This window comes from Ictalurus punctatus, chromosome 11 (assembly GCF_001660625.3).
Source record: "Ictalurus punctatus breed USDA103 chromosome 11, Coco_2.0, whole genome shotgun sequence".
Lineage (NCBI taxonomy): Eukaryota > Metazoa > Chordata > Actinopteri > Siluriformes > Ictaluridae > Ictalurus > Ictalurus punctatus.
In genome coordinates, this window is record NC_030426.2 from 24,879,654 (window position 1) to 24,899,872 (window position 20,219).

Here is a 20,219-nt window from a genome sequence, read left to right on the forward strand (position 1 = left end):
AAGCTCTATAATAGTAGTGCACTATATATAGGGCACTACAAAGAATGAGACTAAAAATATGTGCCAGTCACATGACCAGTCAAAAGGCATGTAGCGTAAATAATGAAGCTAATGGCAATGTGTGAGTATATTTCAGAATTAAAATGAACGTGGGGGCCATTTATGACGTTTAAGAAAATCTTCCTGGGTGAAGCTCCATCATGAAAATGCAGAAGCTTCAGTGGGAATATTTTTAAGAATTATAAAAATATATATATATTTTTTTTATTTGTTTAAAAGTTTTCTTACTGAATAATTGCATCATTTTTACCATTATTATTCAATTTTTGTTATTTTATATTGTTATTGTTAGTGTTTTTATTATTATTTTAAAATTGTAAAAATGGTCAAAATTAAGATCTCTATGAGCAGGGGCGCACAAACTTTGGCCTGGTAGGGTAAGTGAACACCGTTGCACCCGGTGAGTCTGAGAACATTCCAGAGAAATGATTATGTGTTGGCACTGGCAGCTGCTGGACTGGCAGTGGATTTGTGCAGAGCTGGAGGGTACATATCAAAGTCGAACACTAATATTACAAGCACACTCTCTACTGAAGGTTGTGTAATATCACTTAAACAGTGTTAAAGAGTGTCAGTCTGACAGAAACACATGCTGAGATTAGTCTCAGCCGATGTAGTGCACTAGACACTCTATAGTAGACTAGTCTCAGCCGATGTAGTGCACTAGACACTCTATAGTAGACTAGTCTCAGCTGATGTAGTGCACTAGACACTCTATAGTAGACTAGTCTCAGCCGATGTAGTGCACTAGAGACTCTATAGTAGACTAGTCTCAGCCGATGTAGTGCACTAGACACTATATAGTAGACTAGTCTCAGCTGATGTAGTGCACTAGACACTCTATAGTAGACTAGTCTCAGCCGATGTAGTGCACTAGAGACTCTATAGTAGACTAGTCTCAGCCGATGTAGTGCACTAGACACTCTATAGTAGACTAGTCTCAGCCGATGTAGTGCACTAGACACTCTATAGTAGACTAGTCTCAGCCGATGTAGTGCACTAGACACTTTATAGTAGACTAGTCTCAGCTGATGTAGTGCACTAGACACTATATAGTAGACTAGTCTCAGCCGATGTAGTGCACTAGACACTCTATAGTAGACTAGTCTCAGCCGATGTAGTGCACTAGACACTTTATAGTAGACTAGTCTCAGCCGATGTAGTGCACTAGACACTCTATAGTAGACTAGTCTCAGCCGATGTAGTGCACTAGACACTCTATAGTAGACTAGTCTCAGCCGATGTAGTGCACTAGACACTCTATAGTAGACTAGTCTCAGCCGATGTAGTGCACTAGACACTGTCATCATAATCTACATGATGTAGTGGGTAGTGTACTAGGTGCAGTCTCGAAAACCCATTAGACTCCATGTAGTGAACTAGACTCAGACACTAGACTCTGGATCTAAAATATATGGGCCTTGTTGTATTTAGTGCACTAGGCACAGTCTACACTGTACTATGTTTTAGTCTATGTGCATTAAAGTAGCAGGTTTAGCACATCTTACAAATCTGAGCTGTAATTTGACCATAATTCTCCACTGATGAGAATGCTGCTTTGTTAGGATTAAAACGTTGTGCGAGAGATGTGTGTATCTGGCTTACTTTGTGTCCTGGTGGTCCCTGGGGTCCAGTGTCGCCATTAGGTCCAGGCAAACCCTAAGTTAAAAAAACAAACAACAACAACAACCATAAGAACACACACTTATACATATCAGACAAAATGGCTGACACACTGCCATGATGTTCTTCTGATCCACCTTTCTGTTCATAGTTGAGACATGGTTATAGTTCGAGAGGTCTTTAGATACTTCTGAAAGTTTCTGTGAGGAAACATTTATTTTTATATTTATGGAAGGAGTCTCCAGTGTCAGTGCTTTTTAACAGCTGGAGGTAAAGCCGTAATGTTACGTTTCTGACACGGGAAAGTTTTTAGACAGAGGAGTTTGGGCTTTGTGTGTTTTTGTTGTTGTTGTTGTTGTTGTTGTTTTACTCGTGACGAGCTGCATGTTTTTCTCTTATTCTAGTGGTGGATAGTGATGGAACAAATGTTTATAGCTGCTATAATGTAAGTGATAACAGGAATTAACTTGTTCTGCACAACATTAAAAGTAACTATAAATGCATAAAAAGTACAACGTGTCATTATTTAATGAATCTAAAAAACGTACTCAGAAGAGGACACATGGGAAACATAATAAACAAGGGTAAGTTCTAATAACAGCACAATATTAAGTGTATTATTATTTATTCATAAGTTAACCTAAAGGAAGTAATGTAGAGCTTGATAACTGTAGGAAACGATAAATAACAACATATAAACAACAAACCTGCACTCCTCTGATTCCACTGATGCCCACAGGACCTTCAGGACCCTGTTAGGAACAAATCATACAGAAGATCTGTATCAAAATCAATAAGAGTTGTCCAGTGCATGGTGTGTGTGTGTGTGTGTGTGTGTGTGTGTGTGTGTGTGTGTGTGAGGAGTCGCGTATTCACTCTGTCTCCTTTGACACCAGGCATCCCGCATTCTCCTCTCCCTCCCTGGCAAAAAAAAAAACAAAAAACAGGCCATTATTTACTAAAGGTGTAAAAACATATGCAAATGTGGAAAGACAAAAGGGTCAGGAGTTGCACAGAACACAGCGGGTCATCAGGGACAGAACGGTACCGTTATATTTTCATGACAATAAGTGAATTGAACAAAACTGAAACGTTCTCAGTAATCAACATCGTCATGATTCTTACCTTTTCTCCTCTACTTCCTGGTTTGCCCTGATGACACAAGGAATTATCCACCATGTTACATACTGTCATGCAAATCAGATTTAAAATAAATAAATAAATAAATAAATAAATAAATAAATAAATAAATTGGAGACTGACCTCAGAGCCATTTTGCCCTGGCAGCCCTTGATATCCGCTCTCACCCTACAGGAAGCAGGAAGTCAGATTTTAATCACGTTATAGTACCTGTCGAGGATTTCTGTCACTAGGCCTACTGCGAACGAGGAACTCTGACACACTGTCTAACACACTGTTACGATTTCCCCTTGAGTCAGCGCTGCAATATTGCAGCATGCTCGGAAAACCGAAGCTCTTCGATGACACTGACTTTGTTTACGTTGGACACGTGCTTTTGTTAGGGTTATGTTCCGTCTCAGCCCCTGTATTGTCATCGGGTGTTTTCCGAATGTGTGTCCTCATTGTTTTCAGCTGTCATGTGTTTAACCCATGATTACGTTCGTTATATAAACCCCTCATGTGTCTGTGCACAGTGCGTCGTATTGAGTGAATTCTCGTTACCAAGCGCTTGTTCTTTGTTCTCGTTCTCGTTTCATGTTCATTGACTTTGTTTCTCGTTCTGAATTCTAGCCTAGCCCAGTTTATGCGTGTTTGTAGATCGCCTGACCCATTGCCTGTTTTGACCATGCTTCTGTATCATGATTTGGATTTCTCTGCCTGTCCGATCCGTCCGATCCTTCCTTACTCTCCGGAACGTGACACACACTGCCTAAGAAAATCCTACATAACGAGCTACTGTTTTTTTATTCACTTCGAAAACGAACACCACTTAATCTTTCGGTCCTTTCGGTTAAAACATTCAGTCAGGAGTCTAAACTATGACGTGCAAATAGGAGAATAACATTAAAGTATAAGATAATGAAAAACATTATACTCTAATAAACTGTATATGGAGTATAATAAATAATAAGATGATAAATCAGACATCTTGTCTGCGCAAACTGGAACACAAAATACTCAATAAATAAAAATCAAAAAAGAAAATCACAGCATGTATGCATATAAGTATGTGATACATACGGAAATAACATATTAAATGACAGACACAGCGTAACCACGAATACAAGTACAGTACATCTTTCGTGTCGTTTTCGGGCGGGGGAATTTTATTCATGGTTAGTCCAAATGTGAACGTTAGCACCTCTGCATTTTAGAATAAGAATGGAAATGTTTTTCTGACCTTCTGACCTTTCGGCCCCGGGCTTCCGTCGTCCCCTGGTCGACCCCTTTTGCCCTGCCATACAGAGAGAGAGAGTAAAGTAGAGATAAATGATTTGCACTTTAAATGGTCTGCACTTATATAGCACGTTTTTAACCTTAGTGGTTCTACAAAGCGCTTTACACTGGTTCTCATTCACACACTCACACACACACCAGTGGTAGCAGAGCTGCCATGCAAGGTGCTAGCTTGCCATCGGGAGCAACTCGGGGTTCGGTGTCTTTCCCAAGGACACTTCGGCATGTGGAGTCACGCGGGCCGGGAATCGAACCGCCAACACTACGATTACTGGACAAGCCGCTCTACTACCATGAACACCTTTGTCCATTCATTCAGAATAATCACACACGCTACAGATGCACTGGATAGAAATTAGGCTCAAGTATTACTTTAATTAGAGAGTACTAATCTATATCAACAGATATGACTTACACAACAGGCAGTAATGTTTTTGCACCACCAACCTTCGCCCCCCCACCCCGCCCCCGATAGGGCTCTGTGAATAAATAAATGCCCCTCAGAAAGAGAAGGAATTCAGTGAATGTGTTTTAGCTTGCAGGCTAATTATCGCTGGATTCTCCTCGCTTGAAGTGAACGACATCTCACCACCCAATTATCCTGAATACTGTGCTCTGGAGAGATGTAAAAGGAGAGATGTGAATAGAAACCAAATCCTCCACAAACAGTCGTCTTATCGACCCGAATCATCTCACGGTTCAGCTACTGCAGTGCTCTTCACGGCACGTCTAGCGTTCAATCGACCTAAAAACACACACGGTACACTCCTCTTCACTCTCAGCTCTCATCCTCTAAGAGAGAGTGTGTTTTATAGTCAGCTCCAGAATTATTGGCACCCTTAAAAAATAGGCTGTATGAGATAAACGTTAGACGAGTTTCTGTGTCGGTGTCGAGAGGATTTTGGTCTAACACATCGCTCAAAGATCTCTTCGATTGGTTTGAGATCTGGTGACTACGAATGCCATCATTTTCATCTTCATCAAACCATTCAGTGACCCTCATGCCCTGTGAACGTCTAGGGTTAGGGTTAGGGTTAGGAACGGAGGCGGAGTCATCTCGGAAGAGACCATGCCTATCAGGATAGAAATGATTTATCATGGAGTGGGGTGTATTTACTTACAGCTGGCCCACTTGGTCCTCTCTCTCCTTTCTCACACACACATTTCTTTTCCGACGGACACTGTAAACACACACACACACACACGCACAAACACATATGCATAAAAAAATATGATCCATAGAGGGAGGTCTAGCAGGAAGCTTGCGTTCCATTCAGCTGATTAATCAGACATTTTTCAATCAGTACAAACAAATGAATTATTTTATGGCTGCAAGCCTGTTATAAGATGAGTCAAGACACTGTTGGGTTTCTGTGTGTAGAGTACCACGGCTCTGTGTTCAGTTGCAAGTGAGCGGGGTGATGGGAAAGGGGAGGCGTTTGAGCCCCCTGCTGGCCAAAGAATTCACACCTCTGTCACAATAACAGTGGTACAGGGATAAAACAGACAGCACAACTGAGGCCCTGTTTCCACTAGTGCGTTTTCGTTTTAAAATGCACAACTGTTGCTACGGTTACGCCTGTCGTCTACACTACTCCGGCGTTTTCCATCCTCGAAAACGAAGACTTTTGAAAACGAAGGTGTGGCTCCGCCTACATCCGCTCCCTGATTGGGTCTTCTGGATCGTCACATATTCTCCCCTGATTCATCAAGCCCCTACCACATGACCGTTACGCTACCTCGATCGTATCCGCAACTACACGGAGACTGAACCGTAAGCTTTTCTGGCTTTGTCGTCATTCTTAGCCGCCGTCGTGCGGTTCAATTCTGTATTTTATAACGCTGCAGCTGCTACATGCGCAAGAGGCGAGCTACGATTAGTGCGATCGCCAGCGAATCTCATTTCCAGCGGCGTAAGCCCTACACGGAACGCCAGTTCGGACTAGCAACCGACTTCCTGTTTACACTTATACTGTATGCGCATGCCCAGTGTGCATGAATGGTCACGTGACATGTGTTTTCGGTCGTGTAGCGTGGACGGAGATCGCTTCTGAAACGCGGCGGAAACGCCGGCGTGGACGAGGACCGTTTTCGTTTTAAAACGCACTAGTGTACACAGGGATTAAATCTTTTTTGATAGTGAAAGACTGTCTACAATTGCCACAATAGAATTAGAACATTAGTAGGCTAGGTAAAATAGAAATACTTCTGAAAACCTGCAAAGTCCTGAGTGTCGACTTTCATATATGACATCAACAAGTACTGTAGAGTGTGACATCACAAATAAATTCAACGCTGAACACGGGCATGCCCAAAACAATTCCACTTTTTGGCCTCTGATAAAAAGAGTTAATGACTCAATAAGTGTTTGTTTTTTTAAATGCACACTCACCGCCTCATCTGCCAACGCCGTCTAGAATAGGAAAGGGAAAAAGGAAAATAATATTAATCCAGTTTCATCATGAAAATCTCCACAAGCCCCAGTGTTACATTCAAGATCTACAACTACCTTAATTTCTGCCATTAAGTTCCCTCTTGTTTTGGGAATTTGTTTTCAACCAAACTCTAAAGGGAACCCATCGTCTCCAGACGACAACAATTTATGTGTAAAGAGCGTATGCGCATGATTTTGGAGTTTTTTGTTGTTTTTTTTTTACAAAGAGATAAATATTAGCTAAACAAGTACAAGCCCAATTCCAAAAAAAGTTGGGACGCTGTGTAAAATGTTAAAAAAAAAAAAAAAAGAACTTGATGATTTGCAAATCTCATAAACCCGTATGTTATTCACAATAGAACAGAGAAAACATCTCAACTGTTTAAACTGAGGAAATGTACCGTTTTAAGAATCGAATAAGGTCGTTTTGAATTCCATGGCCGCAACACGTCTCAAAAAAGTTGGGACGGGGAAACAAAATGCTGGAAAAGTAAGTGTTAGTAAAAAGGAACAGCTGGAGGTTGATTGGGAACAGGTCAGTGAGATGACTGGGTATAAAAAGAGGATCTTAGAGAGGCGGAGTCTTTCGGAAGTAAAGATGGGCAGAGGTTCACCAATCTGCGATAAACTGCGTCTACGATTTGTGGAACAATTTCAGAACAACGTTCCTCAAGGTAAAATTGCGAAGACTGTGAATATCTCGTCATCTACGGTACGTAATATCATCGAAAGATTCCGAGAATCTGGAGAAATCTCTGTGCACAAGGAACAAGGGTGAAAATCAATATCGCATGCCCGTGATCTTCGGGCCCTCAGGCGGCACTGCATTAAAAACAGACATGATTCTGTAATGGAAATCAAAAAATAAAAAGATACTCCTTTTATACCCATTCATCTCACTGACCTGTTGCCAAATAACCTAATTAGTTGCAATTTTTTTTACTAACACTTACTTTTCCAGCCTTTTGTTTCCCCGTCCCAACTTTTTTGAGACGTGTTGCGGCCATGAAATTCAAAACGACCTTATTCGATTCTTAAAACGGTACATTTCCTCAGTTTCAACATTTATTATGTTTTCTATGTTCTATTGTGAATAACATACGGGTTTATGAGTTCTGGTTTTATTCACATTTATGTACATTTTACACAGCGTCCCAACTTTTTTGGGATTGGGGTTGTACTTTTAGTGGAAATTAGCACGTTAATCACATTAATCACTTCAGATTTGGTTGATTTAAATAAAAAAAAAATTTTTAAAAAAACATAATCTACAGCAGATTGTAAATAAAATAGCACTTGATCCAGAACATCTGATTATTTTGTAGAATAATCTAGAAATAAATCAGCAGAAAGAGTGAAGCTAAGGTGGGGTTTAAAAAAATAAATACAAGTAGCAAGTATAGAGTAGCAGTAAAGGAACGGACAGGCCCCAAAAATTATCATTAAATTGTTTAAATTATAATGAGCCAACAGTTAATTGTGTACAAGATGTAATGTAAAAAATAAATAAATAAATCATCTAGCGTGTGCAGTCATTATACTTTTAATTCGCTATTTTGTTTTGTCAGATGAATAAAATAATGCCAGTTTTTTTTTTTTTTTTTCTGAATTGAATGTGCAACTCCAGTACAGAAAACATACCCATGGTTTGAAGGATAAGCTGACTGAGCACTCACAACTCACTTAAAATTGTTTCCTAAGTTCATAAATCTATCATTTGGTAATTTATCATGGGGGGGGTGGGGGGTGGAGGGGGGAGATTCATGGACGTTATATGAATCGAAGACATGAAAAGACACATTTCAGTGTGACACATTGCAATTCCATCATACGTTCAGACAGAGGCGCTGGAGGTGACGTCATGCGAGAAGAATAGGCTTCAGAAGCGTGCACGTGTCTGTAGTGATGTCTGAGGTCTGAATACAGATGTGGACGAAAACTTTGCCTACACCAACGCGGTGCATCGCCTACGAAAAAGTGTGTATTTCTAATTAAACGCCTCCTCAGACGGTCCTTTATCCTAAATTGCCTTCTGTGGTTTAACAGAACAAACTCCGACGTGATTTGGTGTGTGAAAGCTCAAGAATGGAAATTAAAAAAAAAAAAAAAATTATAAATATCATAAGCACTGATGACATAAAAGTTCACAAGTTCATCGTAGACAGTTGAGCCTGACTCACACACACACACACACACAGAGTTTTTTAAATACCTTTAAACACCTTGTTCTCTCTCCGTCTAGTCTCGTCATGTCATGGATTAACCTCTGAAGCCGATTCAGTTTACCGTGGGTTAAACACTCGGTGTGTATGAACTCACTGTGCGGATACTAAAAGCAGCAAATCATGCCTCATCAGGTCTCTGCGTTTCTTAGATTTACTCAGAACACAATAAATAAAGCTTGGCCCTGAAACACACTCGCCTTTCGCCGAATTCCACAGCAGCATTTGCTTAGCTATTTAAAGCACCTGCAATTTTCTGACTCAAACGCTCAAATGTCGAGGCGGTACCTTCTGGCCGTGTCTTATACCGTATGCTAGCTTTCGATAGAAGACGCCACGCTAGTCATCAGGTCACTGTTAACATTAGAGTGTGGTTTGTAATGGTGTACTGTGCTAATTGGCCAACTAGCATGTGCTGTAAAATAACTCAACTGTAGACAAATCAGTGACACGGACATGCTAAATCTGATCAACACAGATAACCGCTAGCTAATCTTATTATTTGTTTATTGTTTTACAGATAAGAGTGTTAACCTTAGATTTCATTTCTTTCCATATTCATCTGTAGTTTAGATTTGTAAACCAAGTGTATTATGGGTAATACACACGGTCACTTGTGCACTTGAGAATTGAGAAGTTGAGCTGAAATGCCTAGCGACACGAGCTAGCTATGAATTGTAGCATTTGTGACAGGATCCAGACTTGGATACGAAGGAAAAAGTGCAAACTCCAAGCAGATGTAATCCACATGGAATGAGAAAATTTATATAGAGATTCGCTTCAGGTTTTCTCATATTTTGAGTGTTTCAGCATGTCAGAAAATCAGAAACAGCAGCAGTAAAAAGTTACAGAGCTTCTATAAAAGATGAGTAAGACATCCGCTTCTCTCTCTCTCTCTCTCTCTCTCTCTCTCTCTCATGGCCTCAGTACAGTTCCTCATGTGCCTAACTCGAACAAGGACGCGGCAAAGCACAACAAAGTGAAGAACACGTTCAAGCTAGAACCCAATAACGGTTTGCAGACGCCTGCTCTATATACGTGATTGCATATAGAGCACGATATGCAGCACGAGGTCTGAATAAATATCCGATACCTATACAAATGTGCCGACGTTTACAGTTTAGATTTAGCATTTGAGGTCAATCAGGCATGCATGCATATTAGAATATTAGGCCACGCCCATCACAACAGTTCTGAGCAGTCGGATCAGTGCTGGTGTTCTTTACCTTTCTAACGTGGTGTGCCCTCTAGTCTTTCTCTGCTTTGTACTGTATGCACGTGAGACCCGATATCAATCAGACCAAATTCAGGTCAAAATAAAACACCCGTCTGTATCGCTTATCGTACAAAGGCCTGCGTTGAGCTCGGAGCCTATCCCAGGGAACTCCGGGCACGAGGCGGAGGACACCCTGGACGGGTGACCCCGAACTCATTAATCGAAGCATGTTTATAATATTTAACGGCGGTTTACGGAGTGCGTGGAAGACCTCACAGTGTGTAGTCCTGCTTTGTCCATGTCGAGGTGGATTCTGGGAATTGTAGTGAGACGCCGTTCTCACTACGTCCCACCACTCTAAACTTTAGGAACCGCCGCTTGTCCGTCAGTGAAAACACAGACCGATCGAGGCCGTAGACACACATTAAACAGTTGTCCCGAATTCCCACTCCCAACGTGATGAGCTGTTATCCTCCCGTCTCCGCCCATGTCCTGCTCTGTGTTCCTCCTTGGTTAATTTGTCTATGTACTGTATACCTGGCTGTTTCTTTCTAGAATTGTGAAGGCAGTTTAGGTGACATCAAAAATGATTTGAGTGAATGTGGCGGTTAACATCGGTTAATAGAAAGCATAAATCCCTGACTTTTCACGACTCTATGCTCTTCTGCCATTTTTTTATCAAACTCTGTTGAACTTTATTCGACCTCCAAGCTTGTTATTAATTAATCAATAGTATTAATACTTACATTATTTCCCCTGGAGCGTTAAAATACAACATGCCAGCATGCCATAAAATAAATAAACGCATAAATAATAGTCGGTACGTTTACATGGAGAACGAGAATCCGATGTGAACCCGATTAAGACGATACTCTGATTAAGAAACTCGCATGTAGACAGAGATTATCGATAACCTTAATCCCATTAAAGTCACACTCGAAGTAAACACAGATGGAATTAAGACGTGTGGAGTATTCCTGGTTTAGTCGCGTTATCGACGTGCGTTACAGACGTGTACACACCTTAATCACGCTATTAACGTCGTGTGAGAGTTTTCACCGCATTGTGCGACAGGACACGTACACACACGGCAGCGCTCGACCGTCTGACGGCGAACAAGAGAGCACGGCTGCGTCCCAAACTGCGTACTTACCTGCTATATAGTAGGAGAAATACACATATCTCAGCTACTATACAGACGGTAAGTACGCGGTTTGGGACGCAGCCCACGGCTTCAAGCAGTCGTCTATTAGCACGTACAGCACGACTAATAATTAACCGCACTTGAACCTTTTGTAAAATTTAAAATAAAAACACCAAAACTCTATGCGGTCCCATAACGAAGACCGACTGTACGTCGATACGTGAAATTCTGCAGGGAACGTCGGACACCGTGGCGCGGTGACGTAATGACGTGTGCTGTTAATCGCTCTACGTTCTATAACACGTAAAACAGGAACATGAAAGGAATATTCTAAAAGCCACTCATGTAAACACCTGAATCAGAATATTGTCTTATTCAGAATAAGGTCAATAATTACATTACTGCTGTTCGTGTAAACGTCGTCGGTGTTCATAACTAATCCATCCACCATTTATTATTTCACATTCATCTAAGGCTGAAATCAGACCCACATCCTGCTCTTTTTTTTTTGTTTTGTTTTTTTTTGTTTTTTAACTGGAAAGTTCTGGCCAGCAGTTGTTCAGTGATGGTTTCCTCAGCATGTGTGTTTGTGTGTGTGTGTGTGTGTGTGTGATTGTGAGTGTTGTATGAGCTCAGAAATATTAAGGGCAACTCACCACAACAAAGAGTTTCAATCTAAAGGCTGCATAACTCACTTCAGACAAGAATTTCCTCTGGGGGAACGCCGCTACTTCCAGACACAAAAATAGACTGCTCTCCATTTACACTGCAGGAGTTCCATCGAAAGAGTAAGATGTCCGTAAGGGTCTACAACAAGCGAGCTCAAAAATGGTCTTCATCGAGCAGTTAATGAGTGAAATACACACGGGCGTGCACACAGTCCTATTAAACATGCTGACAGACACATCATACACTCTTGTTTCCACCCACAAACACCCCTAACTCCTAATGTACTGTACTAACACTGTACACCATTCACCAGAATCACCCGAGTTACCCAGGTGATTAACGATGCCTTTTAGGTGTTCTAAAGATCCACTTTCAAGATTTTCCCTTTTACTCCATTGGGGGTTTTTTTTGTCTCTACATAAAAGCCAGACATGGACATAGATACAACACTACTAAAATTCCAAGGAAATCTAAACCACATGTAACTGAAACGCTATATAATGCGTCTCAGACACTTTTTAACCCTGATGTAGTGGGATCTCGAATAAATCAGCTAATTTGCGTGTGCAATCTGATCAGTCCTGCTGAACGTACTGTATGTGTAACTGTGTGCCAGCTATAAGGTTGATTAAAAGCAGTGAGGGGAGGGAAAAAACATATGTTTATATTATATAAATGCAAAAAAATGAGCGTGTTTGCTTATAAGGTGAGTGTAAAAAATGTTCACAGTATCTTTAAATCCTGTCAGTATTGGAGGTGTGAACACGCGGTGAATATCTAATACGAAAGCCGTTTTACCTCGGAAATACTAAGCTGTAACTTTGAAAAACTTTCTCGTTACTTTGAGATGCTAGACGTGGTTCTGATTTTGGTTTAATTTCGCCTTCAAGCGGGAAAAAATCGTAATACAAGTATTATACAAATTTAATACTTGCCCTTCAGCCGTATTGGACAGACGTAATCGGTGTCCCTATGACTTTCAGGCTGTGATCAATGACACTGCAGGTTATAAATTAATCTATTGATATGGATTTACATTTTTTAAAATTTTTTGGAAATAACTGACAATGCAAGTATAATTTCATTACGATTGAAACAAACACCAATTAATAAGTGTGTAAATTACTTTGCTATCAAAGTACTGTTTATTACTATTTATTACTGCTGAAGATCATAATAACCAATGCAGTGAGTAATGTTTCTTAAAGGAACCGTAATATAAAGAGTCACACAGTACAGAAGTACACAGCAGTTAATATTCGACAGTTTTGAAAGGGGAATGTGTTTCTCAATGAAGCACCGTGAACCGGTATGTCGTTATTGTTATCATCACCGTCGTGCTTGACATTTTGTTGATTAAATGGCAGACGTCTGCGCCGTAGTTTGTTCACTTAAACCAGAGGTGGATTAGCAATCCTCCCCTGTGCACCCCCCCCCCCCCCTCCCCCGAACAATTCTGAAAAGTGACTGTAAGCGTCTCCATGTCCTGAGGATGAGAATGTGTTAATATATCCACAGCACAAGCACTATATAACCCCGAGAGATGGAGAGGATTCGACACGATTGACGCTGTACATAGAGTGAAAGTTGAAACCGTCTGATTCCCCGTACAACGCGCAACAATTCATTCGACACAACGAAGATTTAAGACTAACCAATAAATGTGGATAGATTCTACATTGTTCCCACACCAGTCTCTCTTTTTTTCCTCTTATGAAGTTGACAACACACACACAAAAAAAAAGCAGCTCGTCTTGTTACCAAGAAACGAGAAGACAGACTGACATTGGAGACTCCTTCCATAAATGTTCGATAAATGTCTCCGTACAGAAAACTTCCCCAGAACAACCACGAGATTTAACATTTTCTTTGTTAAATAAATACAGGGTTTTTTTTTAAAAAAAAAAAATCAATTTATTATCAGGTTTAGATTATGTAGTGAGCGTACGTACACGCCCCTGCGAATCAGCCGTTACTATAGAAACGACAACGTAGTAAAACGAGCACAGTAATATATATCTGTGATTCGTAGCTGGAATTACGGACAGATCTGCTGTTATAGAAAATGACTCAACACCTTCAAACAATCACTGTGGTTATAATATACTGTGTTAGAACAGATGTTGTATAACAACTCACTTTTATATCCTCGTCGTTATCCAATCCAAAGAAAGTAAAAATGCCTCCAGTTCAAAGTGAGAAAACAGATATAAAATATGCAGATGTTTTCGAGTGTCGTTTCGGCTCCCTCGTGACAGCAGGAAGCGGGAAGTACAGCAGCTGTGTTAACAGCGATGCCTCTGATGGTGCGGCAGTACGGAAAGTTCTTACAAATGGCCCAAAGTAAAGTCAACTTTGGCGTTCGGTTCAAAACAAACCTGCGCTTTGTGCACTACTGAGTATCTGGAAGACATTCGCCAGAGTACCATGATTTACTCACGACACAAGTTTTACAACAATGTTTGTTCTCTTTGTTGGTGAAACCCCTTAAAATTCTGTTTGAGAGAAAATGGAGCATTTTGAAGAAGTAATTGGTGGAAAATACAATGTTTCCCAGCCCGAATGTATTCAGTCAGCCAAGTCCATTCAATGGAAGACCAATCAACTTCCATTATATCCCATACCACTGACACTAAAACGCTATGACGACTATGAACAAAGTTGTTATGGTTGTAATTAACGGACTGGTCTCTTGAATGAAATATTTTGCACATTATATTAAGGTTTCCTTATCTAACATTATATGTGTATTTGTTTATGTTATGAAGCTTTCTGTAAGAAGACGTTTATTTCAATTTACGGATGGAGTCTTCAGGATCGGTGCTTTGTGACAGTCAGAGACATACAGTTGCAATCAAAATTATTCAACCCCCACTGCAAGTCAGGTTTATTGTCAACATTTACAGACTTCCAGAACAAATCAAACAAAAGCGACTGAAATAGTTCGACACGACGAATGCTTCAAGCGGTTTCCCCAAATTCAACTGAAAACGCAACTTGTAATGATTTCTCCTGTTTGAAACTGATTCAACCCCCTGAATAGAATCCCTCACAACAGCACAAAAAAGCAAAACAGGTGTTTTCAAGGGCTTCATTAGTTGCAGCAGGTGTGCTTGAGCTGGAACACATGAAATACCTGAACTGGCTAGGGGTAGAAAGTGTATGAAATACCTGGACGAGGAAGAAAAAGGGAGCTATCGATGGCTGCAAGCAGATTTCTGGGAAGGCAGGTTGTGCAAAACCCTCGAGTGATTGCAAAAGACCTGCAGCAAGACTTGGTGTAACAGGCACTGAGGTTTCAGTGAGCACAGTAAGGCGTGTACTAAACTCAGAAGGTTTCCATGCCAGAACTCCAAGACGTTCACCGCTACTGACCCAAAAGCACAAGAAAAGTCGCTCAGAATCATATAAATAATCCACAGAAGTTTTGGGATTCTGTTCTGTGGAGCGATGAAACAACACTGGAACTTTTCAGCACGATGGATCAGCGGTACGTCTGGAGGAAGAAGAATGAAGAAAGAACACTCTGTCCACAGTCGAGCATGGTGGAGGGTCGGTGATGCTCTGCGGCTGCTTTGCATCCTCTGGCACTGGAAACCTGCAGCGTGTGAAAGCGAGATGGATTCATTGAAGTATCAGGAAATCCTAGGAGAAGAAGCTGAAGCTTGGTCGTCACTGGACCTTCCAACAGGATAACGATCCCAAGCACACCTCAAATTCCACCAAGGCTTGGTTACAGAAGAAGTCCTGGAAGATTCTACAGGGCCGTCACAGTCACCTGACTTGAACCCCATAGAAAATCTCTAGTGGGATTTGAAGAAGGCGGTCGCAGCACGCAAACCCAAGAACATTACCGACCTGGACGCCATCGCTCATGAGGAACGGCAGAGGATTCCTCAGGAACGCTACCAGAAGCTCTGCATCTCGGGTCATAACAGCAAAAGCGTGCTCTACTAAGTACTGAAGATGCTTACCATGAAGGGGGTGAATAATTTTGAAACTGGAGAAGTCATTATAAGTTGCATTTTCAGTTGAAGTTGGGGAAAACACTTGAACCTGAAACCACTTCGTTGTGTTGAACTATTTCAATTGCTTTTGTTTGAGTTTGTTCATTGAAAACAGCTGAAAGTCTGTAAATGTTGACAGTAAACCTGATTTGCACTGGGGTTCCAATCGTTTTTATTGCAACTGTAGCTGTAACTTAAACTTTTCTGACACTATAAATGGATACATAAGTATGATGTTAAATATCAAATTGTTATCGTTGGCAAATTGTCATCATCAGTGAGATGAAATCATCATATATTCGAGTGTATAAAAGAAATATAACAACCAATAAACCATCAATTCTGCAGTGATGACCTGGATCCATGGGAAAGAACATGCATTAAAGAGAACATAAGGGTTCGAACTTCTCAGATTGAGGACTCACCAGCTCTTTAATGATCTTCTTTACGATGTCTTTATCCTGCAGGTTGTGTAAATAGCGGGTTGGTGGAGAACTGGCCAGCACCCTCAGCTGTGCCATTTTGGAGGTCTCTCTGGCAGCGGGTGTGACACCGATGGCAAAAAATCGAACCCCTTGGTTCTTGGCATCAGCCACAGCAGAAAATAAGTCTGGATTTTTTGGATGGGACTCTCCATCATAGAGCAGCACAGCCACTTTGACACTTCCAGTTCCTGATTCGTTCAGGTAGAGGCGTGTGAGGTTTGTGATGGCGTACGTCACGTACGTGCCTTGCCCGATGTAGGGAATGGGAGCGATGTTGGTTTTGAAGTTGGCCACGCCCCTCCACTGGTTGAAGGTCTGCTCAGGTATCACATGGCTGCTGTATTGAAGGAGTGCAGATCTAAAACTCAGGCTGCGCCCACTCTGGAGGCGCATGTTCTCTATGCGCTCGACCACTTCAGTGACTAAGCGTTTCTCTTGGCCGTGGTTGTCCTTGGCACTTTCGGAGCTGTCCAGCAAAAATGCCAGCTCAAGGCTGCAGTCCTCATTTGTGAGTGCTGAGGGAAAAAAAGCATAACAGTGCAGTCTTGAAGATCTTGAAGACATGAAACCGCTCATCAGGTCTATTAAATAATGAAGTTCCAATTAAACCTAAGAGATCAGGAAACTCATTATGATCACATGAGACTTGAACTGAAGTACATTCAGAGGACATGAGAGACAGTTTTAAAGGTAAAGTCCACATTATGTTCAGAAAAGGCAATAAGTTTGGAAGAGGAATAAACCATTCCTTGGAGGAGGAGGAGGAGGAGGAGGAAATGGTTAAATCTCTCTTTAACGCATTCAACAGTTTTTCCCTGTGGAAAACTGAAATAAGAAAGAGAATTCAAGCAAAGAACTCATCAAGAACTTTCATTCATTCATCTCCAGTAACGGCTTTATCTTGATCAGTGTCCCGATGGATCCGAAGTGTATCCTGGGAACACTGGGTGTGAGGCTGGGACACCAGTCCATTACACATTCAGACCTTGGGGCAATTTAGCATACCAATTCCACCTGCTAGCATGTTTTGGGAGGAAACTGGTGAACCCAGAAGAAACCCATTTGGACACATGGAGAACATATGAAATTCTACACAGGCAGTAACCTGAGATCAGGATCTAACTGTGGATTATGAAGCGAAAACACTTCCCGCTGCACCACCATGCCACCTCTTTGTGTTGTTGCTGGTATAATTCTTCCTTGGTAGAGGGCATGCGAATAGCTTTGGACCACTGCCACTTTGTGCTGCCTAGGCAAGCACTTCAAGACAGTGTTCTTGCATGACATTGCAAAGACATTGCTTACTTGCTTTGTCTGGACCATGCCATTTTGTGCATGCTTAGGCAAGCATATACCTTCAAAGGTTCCAACAATGTAGGGTGTAATAAAATACCACTATCTGTCTGAGTTTAGTGCTACAAAGATTCATATCTGTATCTCTATCCTCTAGTGCTGAATTTGCATATTGGAACCGGATTGGCTCTTAAAATCTAGGACAAAATAAACACTAAAGACAACTAACCCCAGGGCTGAAAGATACAGCTATAAATACCAATGACCCCAGTCCATGATAGTATGTGTCACGTTATTTAGTTCTGCTGAAATGCTGGCAATTGAGTGATTAATAAGAAACTGGAAGACAAAAAAAATATTAAATCAATCAAAAGACGTCAACAATTGATTTATGATCACATCATGGCACCCTGGATCAAAGTTGAATTAAACTGGGAGGTCCCTAGTGATTCCCACCGCTAGACAGAAAACATAGCAACCGTTAGAAAAGTAAAATGGGCGGGGCCAGGTAATGCGATTACGTCGAATTCGACAGAGTTGTGCGAATGAGAAGCGAAGTGATAGTCCGATAACCAATAGGAATGAGGGAACGAGGACGGGAGTCATGGCACTCGATTGATCATCTGGTTTCTATAAAATACTCAAGATGTCAAGTCAAGATGGAGGAGAAACTGTTCTGATTTATCGCTTCAGATATATCATGTGGCTTGGGCATGTACAGCCTGTAGTGGATTAGAAAGTAAAGCAAACTAGTCAGCTGAAAACGCCATATCGATAGTGGAGCACGCATTGTCGTCTGTTAATTACAATCAAATTATTTTCATTTCGATGTGAATATTAGGTTTTTGCAGTATACAAGGATCATTGCTGATATATTGAGTTGCTAAATAAACATGTGACACACACACACACACGTCTATGTACATCTAAGTAAAGATCGGGCACATGGAGATGGCCATTGCACAAGCAATAAAACGCAAATTCGGCAGCGCCTCGTAAACATGTAGGGATTTGAGACAGTGACGAAGAAAAAAGACATTGCCGTGAACAGGTGGAGTTAAACACAACCCAGTGAACTCAACCAAAGTTCAAAGCTCGGTGCTAAAGCAATGACTCCTCACACTCTTTTCCAGGCTGTGGTGAGATGTATACCATAACCCCTTAGGCAAGAGGTCTAAATCCGCTACAGGCTCCTATAAATCACATTTATGGTTGAGGGAGACAGAAAGACAGAGCACATGGCACATGACATAAAGGAAACTTGCCTTGGGACAGCAAATGGGAATTAAGTTCATAAAGCACAAAGACAGAACGACGAGATAAGATCACATCTTCCAGGCTCAAAATTCCACAGATTAATGAGAATAATGCTGAGGTTATGCGTAACGCCATAATTACACGGGATTAGAAATGAAAGGTGCTGTACTATCCTACACTATCCGTCCCGCTTATCCTACGCATGGTCGCCTGGAGCCTATCCCAGTGGACCCCTGAAGTACGAGGAGACCACGCAAGCTCTCAGCACACAGGGTGGAGTCGAGATTCAAACCTCCAACCCTGGAGGTGACAGGCAAATGAGCTTTAAAATTATGCCCGCTTATCCTACACTATACACGGTTTTACACTACGCTATACTATTCCACGATATTATTATCCATCCATATTTCTATTCAGAACAGCGCAACTGGGATAGAGCGCTAAGGGAGATAAAAACATTAGAGGGTCTTGTTCAGAGGCTCAGATTCCAGAGTTCAGGAGCATTGTGGTATAAATTCAGTTAATATGATGTGTACAGGTGTAATTTCTCACACGGAGCGTTGTTTTTTGGTGCGAGGTTCGGTGTGATCAGTTTGCTTTTGGCTTTTCTCCTGCTGTTCCTCTCTTCCTGTTCTTCTTCATCATAGTCTTCTTCGTAATCGTCCTGCTGAGCCCAAGCACACTGCAGCCCGAGCAGCAGCACCATCCAGCTCACATGCAGCCGCATTGCACCTACACACACACACACATATGCTTTCACACTAATTATTTACCAGCGCACAAACCCATAAAAAGCACTGCTGGCAGCACTTTTTGGTTACAGCAGCTCGTCCAACTTTTGAGAAAAGCGCCAAGTAGTACTTTTTCACTTCCTGACCAATCAGGACGCAAGAAAAACAAACATGGAGGACGAAGTGTCCGAATTTGTCGGATCAAATTTTTTTTTCCCGTTGTAAATAGTATATCATTGCAATATGGCTAAAATGATCGACACTCGCTGGTACCGGTCCAAGACCTGACGTCCCACTTTAACTGTGGATGCATACAGTCACGTCGAACAAGCAGCCCAAATTATCTCGATTTTCCGCCTCCAAAGCTACAGCGAAGACAAACAACCTCCTCATCGCCAGAGTTCTACAAATCTTTATTTCATCCGCATTACCGATAATAATAAATCTAATCTAGAGAGCAAGCTAGGATAATCCGTAGCTGTTACTAGCTAGGACTGGTGAGAGTGTTGGTATTGTAACTGTATTGTCCTGCTATGTTAATTGGCATGTCATAACATTCAAATGGACACTCGAACAGTTCATACAGCTATATATTAGCTATAAAGTTCAATACTGTAAGAACTAACGCAGTATGGAGGAATCGCAGCAAGCAGGACTGGA

At 41.4% G+C, this 20,219-nt stretch overlaps 1 protein-coding gene across 1 annotated transcript in view; it reads right to left on the minus strand.

The window, feature by feature from the left end:
- Nucleotides 1-20,219, minus strand: part of col28a2b (collagen, type XXVIII, alpha 2b) — a 42,315-nt gene that overhangs the window by 20,669 nt on the left and 1,427 nt on the right. Inside the window, exons 2-11 of the mRNA XM_017479880.3 lie at nt 19,381-19,560; nt 16,219-16,793; nt 6,494-6,514; nt 5,223-5,282; nt 4,046-4,099; nt 2,947-2,991; nt 2,809-2,835; nt 2,560-2,604; nt 2,391-2,435; nt 1,666-1,719 (exon numbers count right to left, since the gene is read on the minus strand). Of these exons, the coding sequence (XP_017335369.2) occupies nt 1,666-1,719; nt 2,391-2,435; nt 2,560-2,604; nt 2,809-2,835; nt 2,947-2,991; nt 4,046-4,099; nt 5,223-5,282; nt 6,494-6,514; nt 16,219-16,793; nt 19,381-19,555 (1,101 nt within the window). The 5' untranslated portion in view covers nt 19,556-19,560. The remainder of the gene's footprint in view (nt 1-1,665; nt 1,720-2,390; nt 2,436-2,559; nt 2,605-2,808; nt 2,836-2,946; nt 2,992-4,045; nt 4,100-5,222; nt 5,283-6,493; nt 6,515-16,218; nt 16,794-19,380; nt 19,561-20,219) is intronic.